The sequence below is a fragment of the Camelus ferus genome, chromosome 33 (genome assembly GCF_009834535.1).
Source record: "Camelus ferus isolate YT-003-E chromosome 33, BCGSAC_Cfer_1.0, whole genome shotgun sequence".
Taxonomy (NCBI): Eukaryota; Metazoa; Chordata; class Mammalia; order Artiodactyla; family Camelidae; genus Camelus; species Camelus ferus.
In genome coordinates this window covers 474,120-494,319 of record NC_045728.1, presented here as the reverse complement: position 1 = coordinate 494,319, position 20,200 = coordinate 474,120, and the positions used below count along the sequence as shown (strand labels likewise).

At 43.1% G+C, this 20,200-nt stretch overlaps 1 protein-coding gene across 4 annotated transcripts in view; it reads right to left on the bottom strand.

Moving 5' to 3' along the window:
- Positions 1–20,200, bottom strand: part of NCAPD3 (non-SMC condensin II complex subunit D3) — a 67,241-nt gene that overhangs the window by 46,479 nt on the left and 562 nt on the right. For all 4 annotated transcript variants that reach the window (XM_032472453.1, XM_032472452.1, XM_032472454.1 and 1 more), the window contains exons 2-13: positions 17,895–18,049; positions 14,838–15,000; positions 10,437–10,621; positions 9,664–9,831; positions 9,498–9,559; positions 9,226–9,313; positions 7,451–7,584; positions 6,172–6,244; positions 5,279–5,404; positions 4,898–5,150; positions 4,437–4,493; positions 4,118–4,207 (exon numbers count right to left, since the gene is read on the bottom strand). In XM_032472453.1, coding sequence (XP_032328344.1) covers positions 4,118–4,207; positions 4,437–4,493; positions 4,898–5,150; positions 5,279–5,404; positions 6,172–6,244; positions 7,451–7,584; positions 9,226–9,313; positions 9,498–9,559; positions 9,664–9,831; positions 10,437–10,621; positions 14,838–15,000; positions 17,895–18,049 — 1,554 coding nt within the window. The remainder of the gene's footprint in view (positions 1–4,117; positions 4,208–4,436; positions 4,494–4,897; positions 5,151–5,278; positions 5,405–6,171; positions 6,245–7,450; positions 7,585–9,225; positions 9,314–9,497; positions 9,560–9,663; positions 9,832–10,436; positions 10,622–14,837; positions 15,001–17,894; positions 18,050–20,200) is intronic.

Below are 20,200 nucleotides of genomic sequence, written 5' to 3'. Positions count from 1 at the left end.
AGATTCAAACTGCTAGAAAAAAAAAAAAAAAGGAATGACTGAGGGAACATCACTACCATTAATTACTTACAGAAATAAAAGGACTGCAAAGGAATACTATGAAAAGTAACCTAGATGACATTTCTACAAACTATGGAAACTGACTCAAGAATACACCATGTGTGAACACAGCATAACAAGTACAGGGATTGAATTAGCAATGAAAGCACTTTCCACATGTGCACAAAAGGCCACGACCAGATGGCTTTACTGGAGAGTCTACCAAATACTAAAATAAAAATTAACACAATGCTTCATAAACTCTTTCAAAAAACAGAAGAGAACACTTTTCACCTCCCTCTACGAAGCCAATCCTGAGAGCAAAACCAGACAAAACAGCTCAAGAAAAGAAAACATGAGACCAAAATCCCTTGTGAATATAGACATAAAATCCTTAACAAAATATTAGCAAATTAAGTCTAGCAAGATACAAAAAGCATTATACGCCATGCTTGGGATTTTTACCGGGACGTGGGAAAACCGCTCACTGTGACACATCATCACAGAATAAAGGACAAGGCCACGTGATCATTTCCACAGATGCAGAAAAGCATTTGCAAAATCCTGCTCTTTCATGGCAGAAACACTCAACAACCTCAGAATAGAAGAAACTTATTCACACTGGTAAAGGCCAAACTGAAAAAAAACTCAGCTACCACCACTCTCAGCGGTGAAAGAAGGACAAGTATGTCTGCTCTCCCCACTTTCCACGACCTTCAGAGGTCCCAGCCAGGGAGAACGTGCCAGAAAAGGAAATGAAGCCATCAGATTGGGAAAAAGAACCCAAACTCTGCTCACAGATGGTGTGACCTGATTCGCAGATAAGCCTAAGGAATCACACACACTCACACAACCTGTTAGGGCTGGTAACAAATTCAGCAAGGCTGCAGGATACAAGATCAATCATCAAAATACCAGTTGTGAAAACTGGCAATGAACAATTCAAAAATGAAATTGAGGAAGCGACTGCATTTGTAACAGTATCAAGAAGAAGACGATGTTTAGGGGTAAGTTTAAAGAGCAGGAGTTACACACTGAAACTATAAAACATCACTGAGACAAGCCAAAGGCCTAAGTGGGTAGAAAAGCATCCCTTGCTCACGGGCTGAAGGGCTTACTATTTTTACGATGGCAATACTCCCCACATTGACAAACAGATCAATCCGTATCAAAATCCAAGCTGGCTTTTTTGTAGAAATTGACAGCTGAACCTAAAATTCATGGGGAAATACAAGAGACACAGAATAGCGAAACCAATCTTGAAAACCAGGAACAAGAATGCAGAACCCACACTTTCTGATCTCAAAATTAGTGCAAAGCAACAGTAATCACAGTGTGGTACTGGCGTAAGAATGGACAATGGAGTGTCAAAGGAACAGAACTGGGAGTATAGAAAGCCCAAGTGTCTACGGTCAACTCACTTTTGACAAGACTGCCAAGAGCATTCAAAGGTGAAGGAACAGTCCTTTCAACGGTGCTGTGTCTATTTGACATTCACATGTGACAGACGGGCCCCTACCTCACACCAAAATTAACTCAAAACTGAGCAAAGACCAAAACGTATGAAGAAAACACAGGAGTTTCTTGGATTAGGCAACAGTTTCTTAGCCATAACACCAAAAGCACAAGCAAATAAAAGAAAAAGTGGACAGACTTCATCAAAGCTAAAATGCTTTATGCCTCAAAGAACGCCAGGAAAGTGAAAAGATAACCCACAGAGTGAGAAAAAGGTATGTGCAAGTCATGTATCTGATAAGGAACTTGGAACCAGAATTACAAAAAGAACTCTTTAAACTCGAGAATAACAGGATAAATGAGACCACCTTGGCTGCTCCCACTTTTGGGCTAGTATGAGCCATGCTGCCACGAGCACACTTGTACTGGCTTTAAGTTCAAATACGGTCCATTCCTTCTGGGTGCTCATCTAGGAGTGGAACTGCTCGGTCACAGGGTGACTCCACGTCTAACATTCAGGGGAACTGCCAGGCTGAATGAGCACACAACACGTGGTCTGTCCATACAATGGACTGTTATCGCGCCATAAAGAGGAACAAGATGCTGACCCTACAATGAGGATGAACCTTGAAAATGTGTGCTAGGTGAAAGAAGCCATCCACAGAAGGTCACACACTGTAGGATCCATGTCTTTGGAATGCCGATACAGGCAAATCCAAAGGCAGAGGCTAGGGGAAGGGAGAATGGGGCATGACTACTAGGGGTGGGGTGTCTTCTTCAGCCAATGAAAATGCTCTGTAATTGACTACATAATTTTGTGAATACACTAAAACCCACTGAATTATACACTTTAAATGGGGAATTTTATGATACGTGAATTATATCTCAAAAGTAAAAGCCAAACAAACAAAAAAACACCAAAAACAGTGCTTAGCACAGCCTGGCATGTAGTAACTATACAAATTTTTTAAAGTATAATCAGTGCCAACAATATAAGTCATTTCAGTTTATCAAAAATAAGATGGGACACAACAAGCTCTTCATAACTGGCAAATTTGAGTAATTTGGAACCACCACTGAATCAATACAACTTGATAGTTCTAAGTGTCCGTGCAACAGTAAATCTGTAAGACTTGCTAAGACTGGAGTTAATGCAAACATTCAACATTTTTCTAGATTAAATCTTTATGCATTTTAGGGCATCTCTATTTATACTGAGTTATTGCTCTGAATTTAACTTGAGTAACACGTGCTAACTTCTAGCCATGTAAATGTAGTATCTGAGGCTGATCTGATAATTATCTCCCGGCACCTTACAAGAACCTCTGCACCTATCCCCTAACATTACAACTTCATGTAAATAGAAGCAGAAACACAAATGTGTAAGATTTATGCACACACGTATCTGCCTTTCCCACTGCTCCTTAAGAGATGGAACCATGTTTTACTAAAGTGTGTACCTACAATGCCTAGCACAGATGAGGAGGGACCAGACACATGTTTACAGAATAAACTAATAAATCTCATTAGAGAATTTATCCTCTGCACATGTGTTCTTTCTCTCTCTCGTGTCTCTCTCTTAAAGTCCCTTCTCTAAACACAGTTTCTATGGCCTGGACCACAGCCCTCTGTGAAAGACAGGGATGTTGGGAGGGCCAGAAAGCAACCGGTGGGGAGATCTGCTGACTCCACATCTCGGGTCCTGCAGCAGTTCGGTAACAGCTCTCACTTCTAACGCAGCTCTTCCCCCAGTATGTTATGCAACGTTGTAGCACAGATGAAAGAAAGCCCAGGAAAGTAAAGTGACTTTCTCAAGACCACACAGCCAGACAGAAACAGAACCTGAGAGTAGCCCCAGGGCCATCCACCACCAAGCCCAGGGCTGTTTCTTCCCTCCCGAATCACACCGATGCTTTCCCACCCCAGATTACTCTGGGTTCAAGTCGATGAAGAGAATAGGCATCAGCATGTTCAGAATCCTGCGCTGGAGTCCATGGGTTAGAGACCCCTCAACCACTCCACCCACTAAAAAACTCATACTATTGGTGAAATTAGAATCTAATTTCTCAACTGTCCTTGCAGTGGAAGCTTGGACTCACAGTTTCCTACCACGTTTTAAAAGTAAATTCTGGGATGGCTTAGAGTCAAGATGCCACATGGAAAAAGTAATAAGGAATAAAAATGAGAAAGGTGAGTGAGCACCATACTATTGTCCAGCTTTCCCCCTTTTCTGTGATGACTTTTATCCAAACAAATTTAATGTCTACTGCACTTTCCGTAGTAACTGGTCCTTTCTGGTCAGTAAGCCCAAGCGTTCAGAACAACTGACTTCAATAATAAGACATTTGCTAATATTCTCTTGAGTGTTACAGAAACACTGGGGTTTACTACATGACAAGTGAAATACAACTTACTCTTACCTTAAAATGAAATACAGTTTAGTAGAAAGACATTAATTAAAGATATAAAATAGAAATTACTCCACTTTTAAGGGGAAAAAAAGATTTTCCAATTCTTAAGGCTGAAAATGACAGAAAAAACTTCCAAGGTTTTTGTGCCCTACTCACAGCTGTCTGAAATCCAGCAGTTACCAGCGCCCTGACCACGACAGAAGCCGACATACCCCTAGATCCAGCTGGTCCACCACTGCTGTCTGTATGGGTCACCTCCGAGCCTCCAGGGGGACTAAGTGTCTGCCTCTGAGAGGAAAAGGCTTAAAAACAGATTTAAAAAGGTTCTGTCATTAGACTGAAAACTTGTTACACCTTTTAGCAACATAAGCATTTAAGTTACCGCATCATCACTGGGTTGGTGAAGAAAATAAGCACAGTACTGAAACAGGTAGTACAGAGATAGAGAAAAACACCTCAAAAATCCAGCGAGTCCTTTACGCAGGAAAACAATTACTCAGTATTTCAAAATGTATCGATCCATTTCATTACCTGATGAATGTTTTGGCAAAGTGTTATGGTGGCTCTCTATTCCTGAAATTGTAGAGCCTAAAAATAAGCAGACAAACAAGAGAGAAAAAGGCATAATGTCAAAAACCGTTAAGTAAGTATCTACAGAGGAATCAACATCAAGATGATGAGGCCTGAAGACAAGGCAGGTCTCAAACTTCTGACAGTAACAGCCCCCTTGGTGTGCACTGGGTGGACGTCAGGCCCCATACAGCCCGCCCAACGATGCAAAGGAACAGGGAGCACAGCCAGCCACCTCACCTCTGAAACACAAGCATGTGAGATACTTAAAAAGGCTTGTCTAAAATCATGGACAGTCACTGAAACGCACTGAGAGGGTCTCGAAGGGCCCCAGTCTGTCATGCCACATCTGCTGCTTTGGCCAGAGCAGTTTCCGGACCAGCAGGACGCAGGCTGGACCCCACAGCGCTCGCCACACTCACTGTTAACGAGAAGCTCCAGGACACTCTCGGACGCAGACGGGACAGAGAACTCCAGGCAGTGTGCGAAGCTGGACAGCGCCTTGCTTCGCACGGTTGGGGCCTTGTCTAAACACCGGGCAAACATGATATCCTGAACCAAGAACTTATGCTTCAGGAACCTGTGCTGCTCCGGGCGGAGTGTGCTGTCCACCTCGCGTTCAGGCAGTTCCAGCAGAGCCAAGGCAACGTCGAGGGTGAACACCCGGTGTGGGATCTGGAAAAACAAATTGCACGCATCTCCATCAGAGAGGAAGAAAACCAAAGCGTCCCTGCATCTTCAGATCTGTTCGCCAGAACGCTGCGGAGCCGGGAAACAAGGTTTTGTGCAGATGTGTCCCCTACCTTGGAACTTCGCGAGTATCTGTAAAGCCAGGCAATGAATGCAGCATATTCCCCACAAGGAAGCTTGCTGAGCAGCTGGACCAGGGACTGAGCTGCATGGGTCCGATACTCCGACTTGTCAATCACCTGAAACACAGCACTGGGAGGCTGACTGGCCAGCATCCACCTGCAGGACAACTGAAACACTCCTGGTAATACACGTGGACAACCAGTGAGCACACCCAGCTCAACGACAGACGCTGAGCAACAAATGTTACAGGAATGACTCACCAATTCTGGGTCTTGGTCCCCTCTAGAAACTAACCTTTAAGAAATCTCTAAGCCTTTTCCTAAGAAATACAGATTTAGCCAAATTTCAGAGTTTATGGACCCCTAAGGTCCACAGAGTTCCAGTTAAGAATCAGCTGTTCAAACTGTGATAAAAATTTAAGAATAGAAATCTAAACACTGACTGGATATTTGATGACTTTAAGGAACTACTGTGAATTTTTTAGGTGTTTTAATATTTTGTGGTTATGCTTTTAAAGAATTTTTAATCTTTAGAGAGACACATGAAATATGTATGTCTGAAAGGATATGATGAAATTTGCTTCAGAAGAAAATCCAGTGTGTACATGTGCTGGGGGACTTATACCTTATAGGGATATACGTGACACAAAATTGTTGATAATGTGTTCACTCCATTCTATTTCTTCATGTATTTGAAATTTTCCAAAATTAAAAAAAAACAACACTATCTCGGGAAACATCTAGTGAACATACTAAATAAAGCTGTTTAGTGAGGACACTCATCCCCTGGGATGGACACAGATACATACACATACACATACACACACACACACACACACACCCCTCCATAGGTACTCACGCACTTTTATTAACACAAACCGTACCTTGGCACAGATGTGCTGCAGTAAGATATGAAGGACTGGGAACACACTTTCCTTTAGTTCATCCACAAGAGAGCTTAAAAAAAGAAAGAAAGCAACACGTCCACTGTTAACAATACACTTACAATGATAATAAAACAGCATTTTCCTTGAATCCATTCTCAAAAACAGAGAAACTTCTGCACTTTAGAAATCCTAAATATTAAAAACAACCTACCCCCATACTGTAAGCACTGTTTCAGAGCATGAAGATTAAGACAAAGTGTCCTAGCAGAAGACCATTCCCTACTCCCAGGTGGTCCCCGAGCTGCTGCCAAGTGGACAGCTGGGGTCAGGGAGGAGCAGGTGTGCAGTCCTCACACGACCCTGGGGCTACTCAGGACATTTCATATTAAGAGTAAAATATATCCATCTGGGGTAAGTAAAGACGAAGACACAGTACTACCTCGTGGTGGCTCAGTGACATGTTCTGCTTTGACGATTTACAGCAGTACTTCTCCAAACTCCAACCCAAAAGGAAATTATTATAATGCACAGATCTGAACCATGTTTACTGTTCAGCTTATTCACACATTATATGAATGTTACTGCAGTGGCACCATGAACTCACGGAAGAACTAGAACAAGTGTTTTTACTTAAAACATCTTAGTTATTTGATGTTCAGAAAAATCCTTAACCAGAGACATTCACTCAAGGATCAGACGACAGCCTGTACTGGACTCCACTGTCCACAGCCCCAACCACACCACGTCCCGCGCCTACCTCCACGTACACACACACTCACACGCACATTTCCCACTTCCTCCACCACCTCCACGCTGCACACTGAACACCCAGTAACGGAGGGAAAGAAAAGCCAATGACACAGCAAACATCATTTTCCCAATAAAGCTGAGATACGGAACTTTTTAGGTGAAGCTAAGTGACTCCTGAGGGAAGAACTGGTCTATTAATTATTGCCAAAGAAGCAAAAACTAAGTAAGTAGAAGTAACAAGGAGCAACAAGGAGATTCAGAGGAGAGAAAAGCAGAAAAAGCACAGGAAGAGGCAGGCTTGGGGAGGTAAACACTGAGCTGACCCCACAGGCAGGCCACGGACTGCAGGTGCTCATCCCTCCCACAGAACCAGACCAGCTACAAAGTGCTGTATTTTGAGTCCCAAACCACAAACAGATCAGAATTTTGTTAGTTTCCATAGGTGTCATAAATCTTGGTTAGTACAGGGCCCAGGAGACTGAGGGAGAGTGAGAGACAGTAAAGCTCCAAGCAGTGAGTGCACCACCTGATAAAGCGAACCGCCTGGTTTCTACTGCTGATGACCGGCGAAGTGATAGCAAGGGGGGTGCGATGGGAGCCCTCGCCCACTTCTAACATTAGTATGATGTTCAGCATTTGATGGAAAACACAGCTGATAACCTGGAAGAGAAAAGAAAATTCAATTTAGGGCATGACAGAGAATCCCAGGGCCTCAGGGACTGCAAGCAGACCACAGTGAACCACTTCAAGTGTCTGGAGGTGAGTCAGGTTGACACGGTATTCAGTAAACACACCATGTAAACAGTGAGAAAGCCCTGCTTGCGCGGGCGACGACAGGCATATCACCTTGTTCTCTGTCCACCTTCTTGTATGGCAGCCCAGAAATCAGGGCCCACGGAGGACCACCTGCAACTTACAAAGAATGCTACCGATAACCCCTTACAGAAAAAAGAAAGATGATGACACCTTACACCTGTACTTCACCCGAGGCTTACAGAGCACCTTCCACGTGTATCCCATGTAATTTACTCAACTTGTTAATTCATTCATCCAGGAAACAAAACACTTCCTGAAAACCAAGCTTGTGGCAGGCACTGCATGAAGCACGTTCAGGTATTACTAGATTTGACCACAACCCGAGACCTCCAGTTCCACGAGGTAAGCAAGGCAGCACCTCCATTTCATACTTAATACCAGTATTATTATCCCCACTTGATACACAGCAAGAAACTCCAAAGGTGAGTAGTCCAAACTCAGCTAATTAAAGGTCAGGCCCAATGTCACCCAACATCAGGACAACACTGTCACAACAAGAAAACACTACGTCCTCAGAGACACTGCAGACACAGAAGGGTAACTCTTTCTACCCACCTTTTGTTCTACACACTGAAAAGCACGTGGGGATTAGAAGCATTACTGTCAATTCTATCACATCCACATTCAAACACAGAAATGACAATGACGTAATGAATCACAAAATACAGAATGTTTTCTAAGCAGCAGGCATTGTGCTGAGGCACTTCATGTCACCCTCCTGGGACAAATCTACAAGGAAGGTAAGTCTTTTGTCCTTTTCATCCAGACAAGAAAACCGAGGCCTCAAAGGTCCAGTAACTCACAAAGGACACACAGCCAGTGAGCAGTGGTGCCTGAGTTTGGGCACAGAGGTGCAGAGGCTGCAGGCCTGGGGCCCCTGGAAACTAAGCATATCACAGCCACCAACGGCACAGGACCTTGGGCTCACGTTTTTTTGCAAACTCTTGTTTTATTAATGACATCCAGGTTCATTAACACCACTAACTCCAGCACCCAGAGCAGAGGGGCTTCTAAGGTCACCTGGGGGCAAATCACACGTGAACGCTAACCAGGAATGTGCCTGCAGAATTATCCACCGAAGTACAAACACTAACAGAAGTACTGAAGCACACATGAATTGCCAAGGGAAACCTGAAAACTCTCTGACTGTCTGCTCTTCTCTTGAGAAGAATTTGGTAAAGACTCTGTAAAAGTAACGCTCTGCTCAACGGCTTATCTGTCTTTCACCCAGTTCACACTGGAACCTCTCTCTGTGCCGTCACCCAGCAGTAATTTCCCATGGCCGCCAAGCATCTGGGTACAAGTCTGATAATGAACAGCAGGCAACCAGTGGCAGTGGGGATGCTTTTCATCACACAGGAGTCCTCAGGTCATGAGAACAATCTGATAAGTTAACACAGCATCACACCAACTGCTTCCAGCATTTTCCATCTGACGACCTGCAGGCTTTCAATTCAAAGAGTAGCTCAGTTATGTCCTCTTTACCTTATCTCCTTCCCCGTGGATTGGGGAGCATAGCAAATACAATCCATGATAGGCCAGTTCTGGTATGTATTTTGCTTCGTCAAGGTTTCTAAAGAGAAAAGATTAGTTAATGGGTATGATTTCACCTGGAATACTTCCTAACCCTATAAGCCATATTTAAATGAATGAATTGGACCCATGTGCCAATTAGGAAAAAAATGGCACTTAAACTTCTGCTGGAGCAACTTATTGTACATATTTAAATATTAGCACTGTAAGATTTAAAGACTCACCTGGCTTGTGTAACATGAAATTCATGAAGAACTGGTTCAAAATTAGTTAATGCCACAAAAACCTGGAAAACAGATGCCCAGAAGAGGTCTGATCTTTCCTGCTCCTCAAGTGTCAGCCATCGTCTGTGCCCTTGCATGTGCCCAAGGCTCAGGAATTCTCACTTACCTCTACACAATTTTGTATACATTGTGGCTTTTCTTTCAGGGAAAACTTGGGCAGAAGCCTTAAAAAGTTCTTCAAAACGTGAAAGATAGCATTTCGAATCTGACAAAGGTCCCGGGCAGAAAAATAAATATTCTCTTCATCTTCTTGTTCCTCAATAATTTCATCCATCTAGATTATGAAGAAATGTACAGCTGACTGGGTAACACTGCCTAATACTTTCCTGGTGGTTTTCAATGTCCCCAAATCAAGGCCAGTGAAACTCCAGGTAGTCACTGAGATGCTGAGCAGGTCCCCTGCCTGCTCTAGGTCTCTATGGCCAGTGATCGGTCACTGGACTAGTGGATGCTATCACAGTTTCTAGTCCCATATTATGGAATCATGAGAATTCTTGTGTTTCTCAGAAGTTCTGACGTCAGTGAACTTCTCTCTACCATCCAAGAATTTGGAATTAACGTCCTTCTACGTTCTTATGGATGTCAGTCCTCCGGATACTTCGACCACCCTCTCTAATGACAATAAGAAAATGGCAAACACACCTGCCAGCATGTGGGAGGCACACCTGGAACGAGACCAGGAAGACGGCAAGGCAGAAACCTACACTAGTAGAACAGAACATGGGGCAACCGAAAGTCCTACTGGCTGGCTGACGGTACCTTAGGGCCTTCGGTTATAATCATGACCCTGAAACCCTGCCTTAATATGGAGTTAATTCTTAAATAAATCAGAATCCCCTGTTGGTACAGATTTGCTATACTGGCCCACTCACTTCTTACCTCCATGTCCTCTTTCCTGGGGAGCTTTCCCCTCTTCCTGCTCCCTCGTGGATTAGCCTGAGAGTTCTTTGGTTGTTCTTTTTTTCTTTTCTGACTCGAGCTGGACTCCTGGGGCCAGCTCCTCTTTAGAATCTGAATACATTTGTCAAACATCACTGGGTGGAATACTTGATTGGCAACACTGCCTATTCATAAAGAACAGAGTAAGCAGGATAGATTTAACTGTCTTGAAATATGTCTGTAACAACAATGAAAAATTAAAAAGCAAAATCAAGCTTCTCTTTAACTTTAAATAACAATGAACCTTTAGCAAGAAAGTTCCATTCAACGTCAGCCCTAGGCAGTGAGCAGTTGGGCTGATCACAAATAAGTAACGAGATTTCCATATCTGGCCATGAGGGAGAAATTGGTTCTATACTTGTCCTCCTGCTATAAACAACTCTACAACTGGACAGAAATTTGTAAAATAACCATTCTAAGACACAGAGCAAGAAGCAGTCTAGCCATGTAATCCCTGAGAACAGGGAAACCAGTGAGGTAAATCCTCACATTGGCCTGATTTTGTGTCTGGAGGCGATGTCTGGGCAACAGCAGGAAGATGGTGAACCTGAGCACAGACAGACCGAGTCCGGAGGGCGAGTGGACTGGAGGGTACAGAGCAGGGCACTGGGGGAGTCTGCACAGCACTGATCACTGCCGTGCACACTAGAGGGACCCCCAGGAAGGTGGGCTGAGCAAACTATCAACAGGTGGGAGACAGGCAGCTTTCAGAGCACATCCTGGGCAGAGACATGCCAGAGCTAAAATACAAAAGACATTTGTTTTTTTGTTTTCTAAAAAAAATTAAAGATACTTCAAAGAAAAACGTTAGGGATGAACTGTGTGGTTCATGACACGTGGAAATGAGATGTATAACTACAGCAGCACACAGAGGAGGGGAGGAGGGAGAGTGCACTGTCTCATGGTCCTCACATCACCTACAAATTAGTGGAATATCATCTGAAGACACACTGTTAAAAGTACTTACTATACATCCAGAGCAAGCACTTAACACACACACACATGCAAATAAGTACAGTTAATAAGCCTGAAGTGGGGGATGACGTGGAATACTAAAAAACAACCAATCAGACAAAGGCAGGAAGAGGGGAAAATGGAACAAAAAACAGATGGAAAACAGAAAATAAATATCAAGATGGCAGGAACACAACCACACTCATAATTATATTAAGTGTAATTATCTAAACTGTCCAAATGTTCCATAAAAAGACAAAGATTATTGAGAGGATGAAACAGTGCAGGGCAGTCTTCAACACGCTGTTGAAATATAAGCTCACAGACACAGCACACGTAAGGCATGAGAAAGGGTATCCCAACCAAGGACAAGTTATGTAGTAACCAGCTGAAGATTAAAGAAGACTTCAGCGCAAAGAATACAGTCAAAGAGGGACATGACACAACACCAAAAGGGAAGACGTTCGAGCATAAATGTCTGTATCCAACAGACTTTTGAAATACCTTAGGTTAAAACCAACAGAATTGAAAGGAGAAACAGATAAATTAACAATCATACCTGGAGATTTCAACACCCTTCTCTCAGTAATTGATGGAATAAATAAACAGAATATCAGAAAGGATATAAAAGACTCGAACAACCACAGCAACCAATTTGACATTCATAGAAGAGAGACCCACCAAAGGTAGAATACACATTCTGTTCCAGTGTAAACACAAGATTCACTGAGTCAGAGCCTGTGCCAGGCCACTTCCGGAAAAAACCAAAAACTCAGTAATTTAAAAGTATTGTAATCATACAAAGTATGTGCTCTGATCTCAACATAATTAAAATAGAAAGCATTACAAGATTTCAGGAAAGTCCTCAAATACTTGGAAATTAAACACACTACCAAATACCACAAGAGAAATCAGAAAATTGCTTTGGTCTAACTGAACAGATCATCAAAATCTTCGGGATGCAGATGAAGCAGTAAATAGTGTAACATTACGTGTATTAGAGACAAAGAAAAGTACGTGAGAACAAAGATCTAAGCACCCACCTTAGGAAGTCTGAATAAAAACAAATTAAACCCAAAATAAGAAGGCAGGCAACCAAAGAGATAAAACCAAAATCACTGAAATAGAAAATGGACAAACATTAGAGTATAACCAATAACAGCAAAAGAGGGTTCTCTGAAATGATCAATCTCTAGATTGATGAAGAAAAAAATACAGATTAGCAACATCAAGCATGAATAGAACACATCACTACAGATTCTACAAACAAAAAATTTCTTTCAATGAAAACTCCAGGCCCAGATACCTCTCTAGCGAATTCCACCAAAAATTTAAGAAAGAAAAACAACCATTTCTTCACAAACTTCCAAAAAGTAGAATAGGCAAGAATACTACCCAACTCATTCCATGACACTGGTATAGTCCTAAAACACAAACCATCAAAAAGACATCAACAAACAAGCAAAAACATATCTATGCAAAAATACTCAATAAAATATTGGCTAACTGAATCTGACAAGATATAAAAAGGATTAAACACTATGACCAAGGTCATGCAAAACTGGCTTAACATATGAAAATCAATCAGTGAATATACTGCATTATTAAAATGAAGAACAAAACCACATGATCACCTCACACACAGGTGCAGAAAAGCAAATGACAAAACCTAATACTCATTCATAATAAGACACTCAACAAAGTAGGAATAATAACTCGATAAAGGCTATCCTCAAAACACCCCCAGCAGGCATCATAAGGGCAAAAGACTGAAAGTTTTCTTCCTGAGATCGGGAACAAGACAAGATGCCTACTTTCCCAATTTTATTCAGCAGTGGGCTAGAGGGTCTAGCCAGGGCAACTAGGCAAGAAAAAGAATTGAAAGGCATCCAGACTGGAAAGGAAGAAGGAAATGTATGTCTATTCACAAGTGACATGATCTTACATGTAGAAAATCCTACCAGAACCAGAAAATGAGCTCAGCAAGGTTGCAGGGTACCAGATCTATAATCAAAAAGTGACTGTACTTCCATACACCACCAGCAAACAATCTGAAAATTAAATTAAGCAAACAAATTCATCTACTACAGCAGAGACAAGAATAAAATACTTGGGAATAAATTTAACCAAAGATGTGCAAAAGCTTTGCACTGAAAACTACAAAACATCACTGAAACAAATTACAGACCTGAGTATATGGAAAGACATCTGTGTTCACATCCTGGAAGAATCAACGCTGTTAAGATGGCAACACCCTCCACATCGATCTAGTCGATGCAATCCCTGTCAAAATCCCAGCTGCCTTTTTGGAAAGAAATCGACATGCAAGCCCTAAAATTCATATGAAAATGCAAGGGGCCCAAAATAACTAAAACCATCTTGAAAAAGGATAAACTATGATCAAACATTATCAACAGCATCCCAACCATAATCCAGAAACATTTAAAAGCAGCAGGTAACTGGCAAAAATATGACTTGCTGGAAAGCTGCAAGTGGCCATGTCATCAGTAACAGCCACCTCTCGGCTCTGGAACAGAAGGAGCTGAACTCAGCAAGGAGAGAAGAGTGAATCTGGGTTTCCAACACCACCACTTCTCCGAGAGCCCAGGTATAACTGAGACATCGCTCGGCAAGTGAGTTCTTTGGGAACTTATTTCAAAAGTCATTACAGGAGCATTAACAATAAAACAAATCGTTGTTCAAGGCTTTACACATCTCTTTACCAATTTCCAAATCGCATGGGAAAGTCCTTAACAGTCATTACAGACGTACCAATGTAAACAATGACAAGCAGAAGGAGGGGGCGGCGGGGGGCAGGTCCTGATTTCTCTTCAGGTGAACTGGTTCCGCAGCTATAGCCCTTCTCTGCCCCCTCCACCCCTTCTGCTCACACCTAAGTGCTCAGCCCAGAAAGGAAGTGCTACAGCATCATAGACAGACTGTCCTGTGCTTCCCTCACTGAGACCAGCTGTCCACAGGCCTTCTGGACGAGGATGCTTCCAACCAGTTCCTACACCCACACGGGGGAGAGAATACCCCCCCGCCCCCAGCACTTTTCTCAGCCGGGACAGGGAGGCAGGGGAGGCCGGGCAACATCAGAGCTGAATGCTAGGAGTGGAGCTCCTGTAACTGGGAAACAGCCCCTCCAGCTGTACCCTCTCGGATTATTTGTATTAGGTTACAGACCCAGCACAGAAACACATTTACAGAAAAACGGGAGGGGCACTTCTCCAACACTGGTGACATGCCATGTGCTTCCAAGATTTGCTGTCATCTAATCTGGGAACAAATTCATTTCACAAGTGAGGAAACAAAGTAGAAGTGTTCAAAACAATGCAGACAAATGAAAAACTAAAAGGTCTGTCCTATCACACCAAACACACATACCTGGTACTTCCAGCAGCAGAAAATAAAGCCCGGCAGCGTGAAGGCCGAATTCGCGATGCTGTACACTGACGCTCTTCTTATGGACCACCTGAACAAAGTGATGGAACAAGGCCACCAGCGCACCGTGAGAGATGTTGTTCTCGATGAAGAAGGTCCAGACGCTCTGCAGGAGGGGCAGACCACAAAAGCCAGCAGTTAGAGAAATGGAAAATCTCCTACTATTTGATTTTTGTAAGTACTTAAAGCCTTACAAAGAAGAAGAACAGGCCATCCTGGTTCCTAATTATAAGTGCTTGCCATCTTCACAGGGACTAAGATAGAAAATTAAAAATGCATTATTCAAAATTACAAAGATAAATAACTATATAAGAAACTTAAATAATTATACTGCCAAAATTTTTTTGGATAAGTTTGAAGCATATATATTTCTGAAATTATCGTAGGTAAACTACACTCAGATTTTGGGACCTATATTAGCAACTGCTCAGACAAGTTACCCCTTCATCTAGGTTAAATTCATTCATCACTCTAATTAGTAACTGAGGAAATCAGAGCAACTTCTTTCAATCTCAATGTTCTATGGTCAATGGGAGTAGGAAAGGGAATATCTGAAAGTATCTCCCTCAATAGGTTTCAGAAGTAGTCTAGGGAAGAAAGGAAATAAACCCCAGAGAATAAACCACAATTTTATTAATTCTGCCACTGTTCCATGCTTTCTCCTACTAAACACAGGAAAAGGAAACAGATTATTTCTATAAACCAAACGTTAACAGGAATTACACAATTTATTCTGGGCTACCTTAAAAAAAACATAAGCCCACAAAAGTTCAAGAAATCAGACCTTGCATGTCCTGCTTCCCTGAAAAGACGGGGACAGTGGTAGGTGGTGCCTTGGCTGAGACACTGCCGAGCACATGCCGCTTCACAGCAGAGACTATCTACAGTCCTCTCAGCGCTCTCCTTTCCCCCACATGGAACTTCTGGAAGAAGCCACCTTCCACCTTCGCAGCAGTTACATCAGCTCCACTCCCCTCCCCTGCAGCTGTGACCCTGGAGACCCAGTCACCTCTGCAGCATGACACCTGACGAGGGCTGGCTAAGTTCACAAACCCTATCAATTCTACCTCAGAAATGTCCCTAGGTTCTAGCCCTCCAACCCAGTTCCCGCAACCATAACTCCAGAGCCTGCTGTAACATAAAAACACAAATGAGCAAAGTATAGTTAACCGCTGAACAGCTCGGCGGGGGTGGGGGTGGGGCGCTGACTCTGCGGAGCCCCAACTCCTCAGTAAACGCGGTTCCTCCATATCCATGGTTCTGCATCCATGGGTCCAACCAACCCAGACCGTGCACTCCTGTATTATTTACTACTGAAAAAACCCGCATATGAGCGGACCCGTGAGGTTCAAACCCATGTTGTTCAAAGGTCAACTGTATTATCCGCAGGGTACACTGTCTCCCTGCGTACAGTGTTTTCCAGTGTCAGTCACTCCATGGTCAAGAACACCTGTCCTAAAGCAGATCTCTCCATGTTCCTTAGTCCACTGCTCACTAGAACCTCTTCCTCCGAACCACGTGTGAGGACTGAGTGAGTTAATACATGACGAACAGCCTGTCACAAACCTCCAAACCCCACAGTGCACAGCTCAGTTCTGCATGCCTTGCACTGCCCTGCCCGACACATTCCCACCGTGATGCTCCCTCCATAGGATGCCCGGGGACCCTCAGTTCTGCTGGTCTAAATTGTACATACTTGTGAAGACTTGTCTGCAGCCAGCTGCTTTCTTTCTGGAACCTTCCCATTCTTAACGAGCTCCTTTTCCATACCTCTGTCAGACTGCCTCTAACTAACCTGTCTTAGAGCAGCTTTCACAACACAGACCCCGATGGTATGGTCTCCACCGTTGTGGCTGGATGTGGTCACCAGGTATGCTTTGGTCAGTGCAGAGAGTGGACTGGGCGCTCCAAGAGCTCATTCTCCTCCCTCGTATCGGGAGAGGCTCCGATTCTTAATAATCATGTGATTGCCCAAGGTGCTTCACTCAGCACTACATTTTACGAATGTTTAACTGGATGATTTAATTTCTGAATAGCTACATGAGCCTTGTGACTGAAACATTTTTTGATAATTTAAATTTTCCAGAGATGTTAATATCTAAATATATTCTGTTAAGCTTCCTACCCCTTCAGCCTTTTTTTAAACTCCTTTATTGTAGTATGGTTCCTGTACAGTAAGCTACATATATACATGTGTACAATGTCACTGAAGGACAGTGTACACAGATGTGCAATTTGATGAATTTTGATAGATGTATACACCAATGAAACCACCACCACAATCAAGATAGCTAACATTTCCATCACTCCCCAAGAGGTGGAATTTTTTAATTCCCAATTTATCCCTTCCCACCCCCTTTTCCCCCTGGTAATCATAAGTTTGTTCTCTGTTTGTAAGTCTGCTTCTGTTTTATAGATAAGTTCAGTTGTGTACTTTTTAGATTTCACATATACGTGATATCATATGGCATTTTTCTTTCTCTTTCCGGCTTACTTCACTTAGAATGACATTCTCCAGGTCCATCCATGTTGCTGCAAATGCCTAGCCCTTCAGTTTTTGAAAAGCAGTTAATGATCTAAATAGTAATAAGCACACTGAGTAGACTCAATATTTAAAGGAACTCTTTTTTCCATTTGTAGTGATCACTTCTCAGTTTAATATCAGATTTTCTTAAATTAAGGCCTGAATTGTCACTGCACTGGCCATCTTTGCTTATTTGGTTTGTCTGGTTTTCCTTCATGCCTTGGCCTTTATTCTTTAATTTGCTCTTGTAAAAAGTGGTCATGACTTGAGAAAGACTCACAGAACAACATCTTGAGCCTTTGGGAGAAAGGCTATGAGGGCACACCGGCAAGTGGACCTCACTCTCGTGCTGCTCTCACTGTGCTCCTTATGAACTATATACTGAAAAAAGCTACGCTTTAGATGACAATGACTTTTGCCCTCTACTTCTAGCAACTAAAGATGGCTAGTTTGATTAAATAAAATTTTTTTTTTACCTCTGTAGATCCATGTTCTTCAATAGCAAAAGGGAAAAGACTGTCATAGAGTTTTGTGAACGCACTCAATCCATTCTCCACGATCTCTGCTTCAATGCTGGGATCCAGAGGCTCAGTCTCTGTGAACTCCAGTTCCCACACTGCGTCCACCCATTCTAGTGGGAAGATGCAATTAAATCAACAAATGTTTTACAACAAGTAAACACCAATAAGCTTTAGACTCCAGGTACATTCAAGAACAGAAAACTATACTAGTACAAGTCTCATTTAACCACACCATACAGGTGCAGCATAATCAGACACAAGCAAAAAAGGTTAAGGAAATTGTTTTTTGATCATAACTAACAGTTGGTCATTAGGTTGGTCATCTTCTAAAAATATCAAGAACAAAAATACTTTTTAGATATAATAGTTTCGGGAGATGATCCAGCTTTCCAATATATTTAATCTGGAGAGGGAAGAGAAGGTTAATAAAAGATTACCTCACCTGCCCCTTTGTAAAATTCTTATAGCCAAGTCAATAAACCCAAATAAAGTAACAGCGCAAAGGGACACCTGAGGCAACGACTATTTAACGTGCTTTTTTTTTTTTTTTAAGGAAACAGGCTTTAATCATTGCTGACAACTGGAATATACAAACAGCATGACAATTCTGAGTATATCCACAAGAAAGATCCTTAAGATAGTATAGATTCCATGAAGAGAAATTTCTAATTGAAAAACCTGTCAGTAATCCAGGAAAGAAGGGACAAGTAAGGCATGTTCTGCACCACAGAGACCTCAAGGCTCATCCCTGAGCAAGGTGGGGTCTGGGGAGAAGTGCAGCCAAGCAGAACTGTTTCACCTGCTTTCATCACTCACTTGCTCTTTCCTAATTGTTCTCTTAATAAATACAATCATCTTCTTGCATCTTTTCCTGCCTTTTCCCCATACATTCCACCCTTTATTTTACATGCATATTTTTAAACACAAACCTGTATTTCTGATCTCACTTCTGATTTGGAATTACCAAGGCCCAGAGGTAAAAGATCTGGTGTTAGGAAATCAATATATTCAATAAATGATAGCTATTATTAAGCTTACAATGGGTGGGTGTTAAAACAGCAGTAGCCCAGTACAACAGTAGAGAGCAGATAGATTACTGGGGAGGGGAGGGACAGAGGTGACATGAGGATTCTTCTTCAGTTGCACCTACACGTGGGGTTACCAGGCAAAGACATGCAGAAAAGTGCATTCTGGACAGAGAGGACCCCATAACAAAGCAAGGGGGGGAAATAAAGTGTGACCTGTTTGGAACAAAACAGTTACAGCACTGAGTTCCCCATGAAGGGTGAGCTGTTATCAGTATTTACTCAGCAGTTAGCATGCGCAGGTACTAAATTAACCTTCATAAATCCCCAGGACACAGACAGTATTATCCCCATTTGACACATAAGGAACCGAGGCTTAGCAAGGTTAACCAACTGGCCCGCAATCCACAATGCCAAGCGGTGGACCAAGAGATCAGTCCCTGGCTGGCTCCAAAGCTCACACTCTCGGAAAGGACCACCACAGGGTATGCGGAGGGCTCTCATGCGCAGGCCAGACAAGCAGTCATTACTTAAGAAGCTAAGGGGAGCCACTAATGGTTCGAAGACTTGGCAGGGTCACGCCGGCATTTTCAAGTGATCCTGGCAGGGGAGCGGGGTGGGGCCAGAATGCAAGTACCAGAAAGAGGCAGGATGCGCCCCAAGTGCCCAGGCCGGCAGCGGACAGGCCACAGGCTTGAGACAAGGAAGAAGAGGGCAGCGCACAGACATTCAGGGAATAACAGCAATTAGCACCAGTATGGCGGAAGATTCAACTCCCAGTAGGCCTTGAGGGAGACTTGACTTCTAGTAGACCTTGAGCTTCATCATATGCTCATGGTGACAGAGTAGCATGATACACAACATGCCCAGAGAGGCCATGACAGTCCCAAGGATAATCACAGAAGGTCAAAGAGTGGGCAGTGGCAAATTCCTGGGAATCCCCACCCCTTCCCCAGGGTAGACGGAATGGTCCTCCCACTTGCAGGCCTGAAGCTACTCAGCCCACAAACGCTGGCAACACGACGCCTTGCGGCCGCGTCTCTCTTGCTTCCTCCTCTTCGGAGACCACCCGCACTCGGTCTGTGGAGTGCGTACCTACTTTTACTTTAGCCCGAGCACCCAACCCCACACCTCTTGGCCTTTCTCTTGCCTTTTGAAACAGCCTGCACTCTATGCAGTGTGCATCTCTCTAAATAAATCTGTCTTTACTCAGCAGTGGCTCGCTCTTGAATTCTT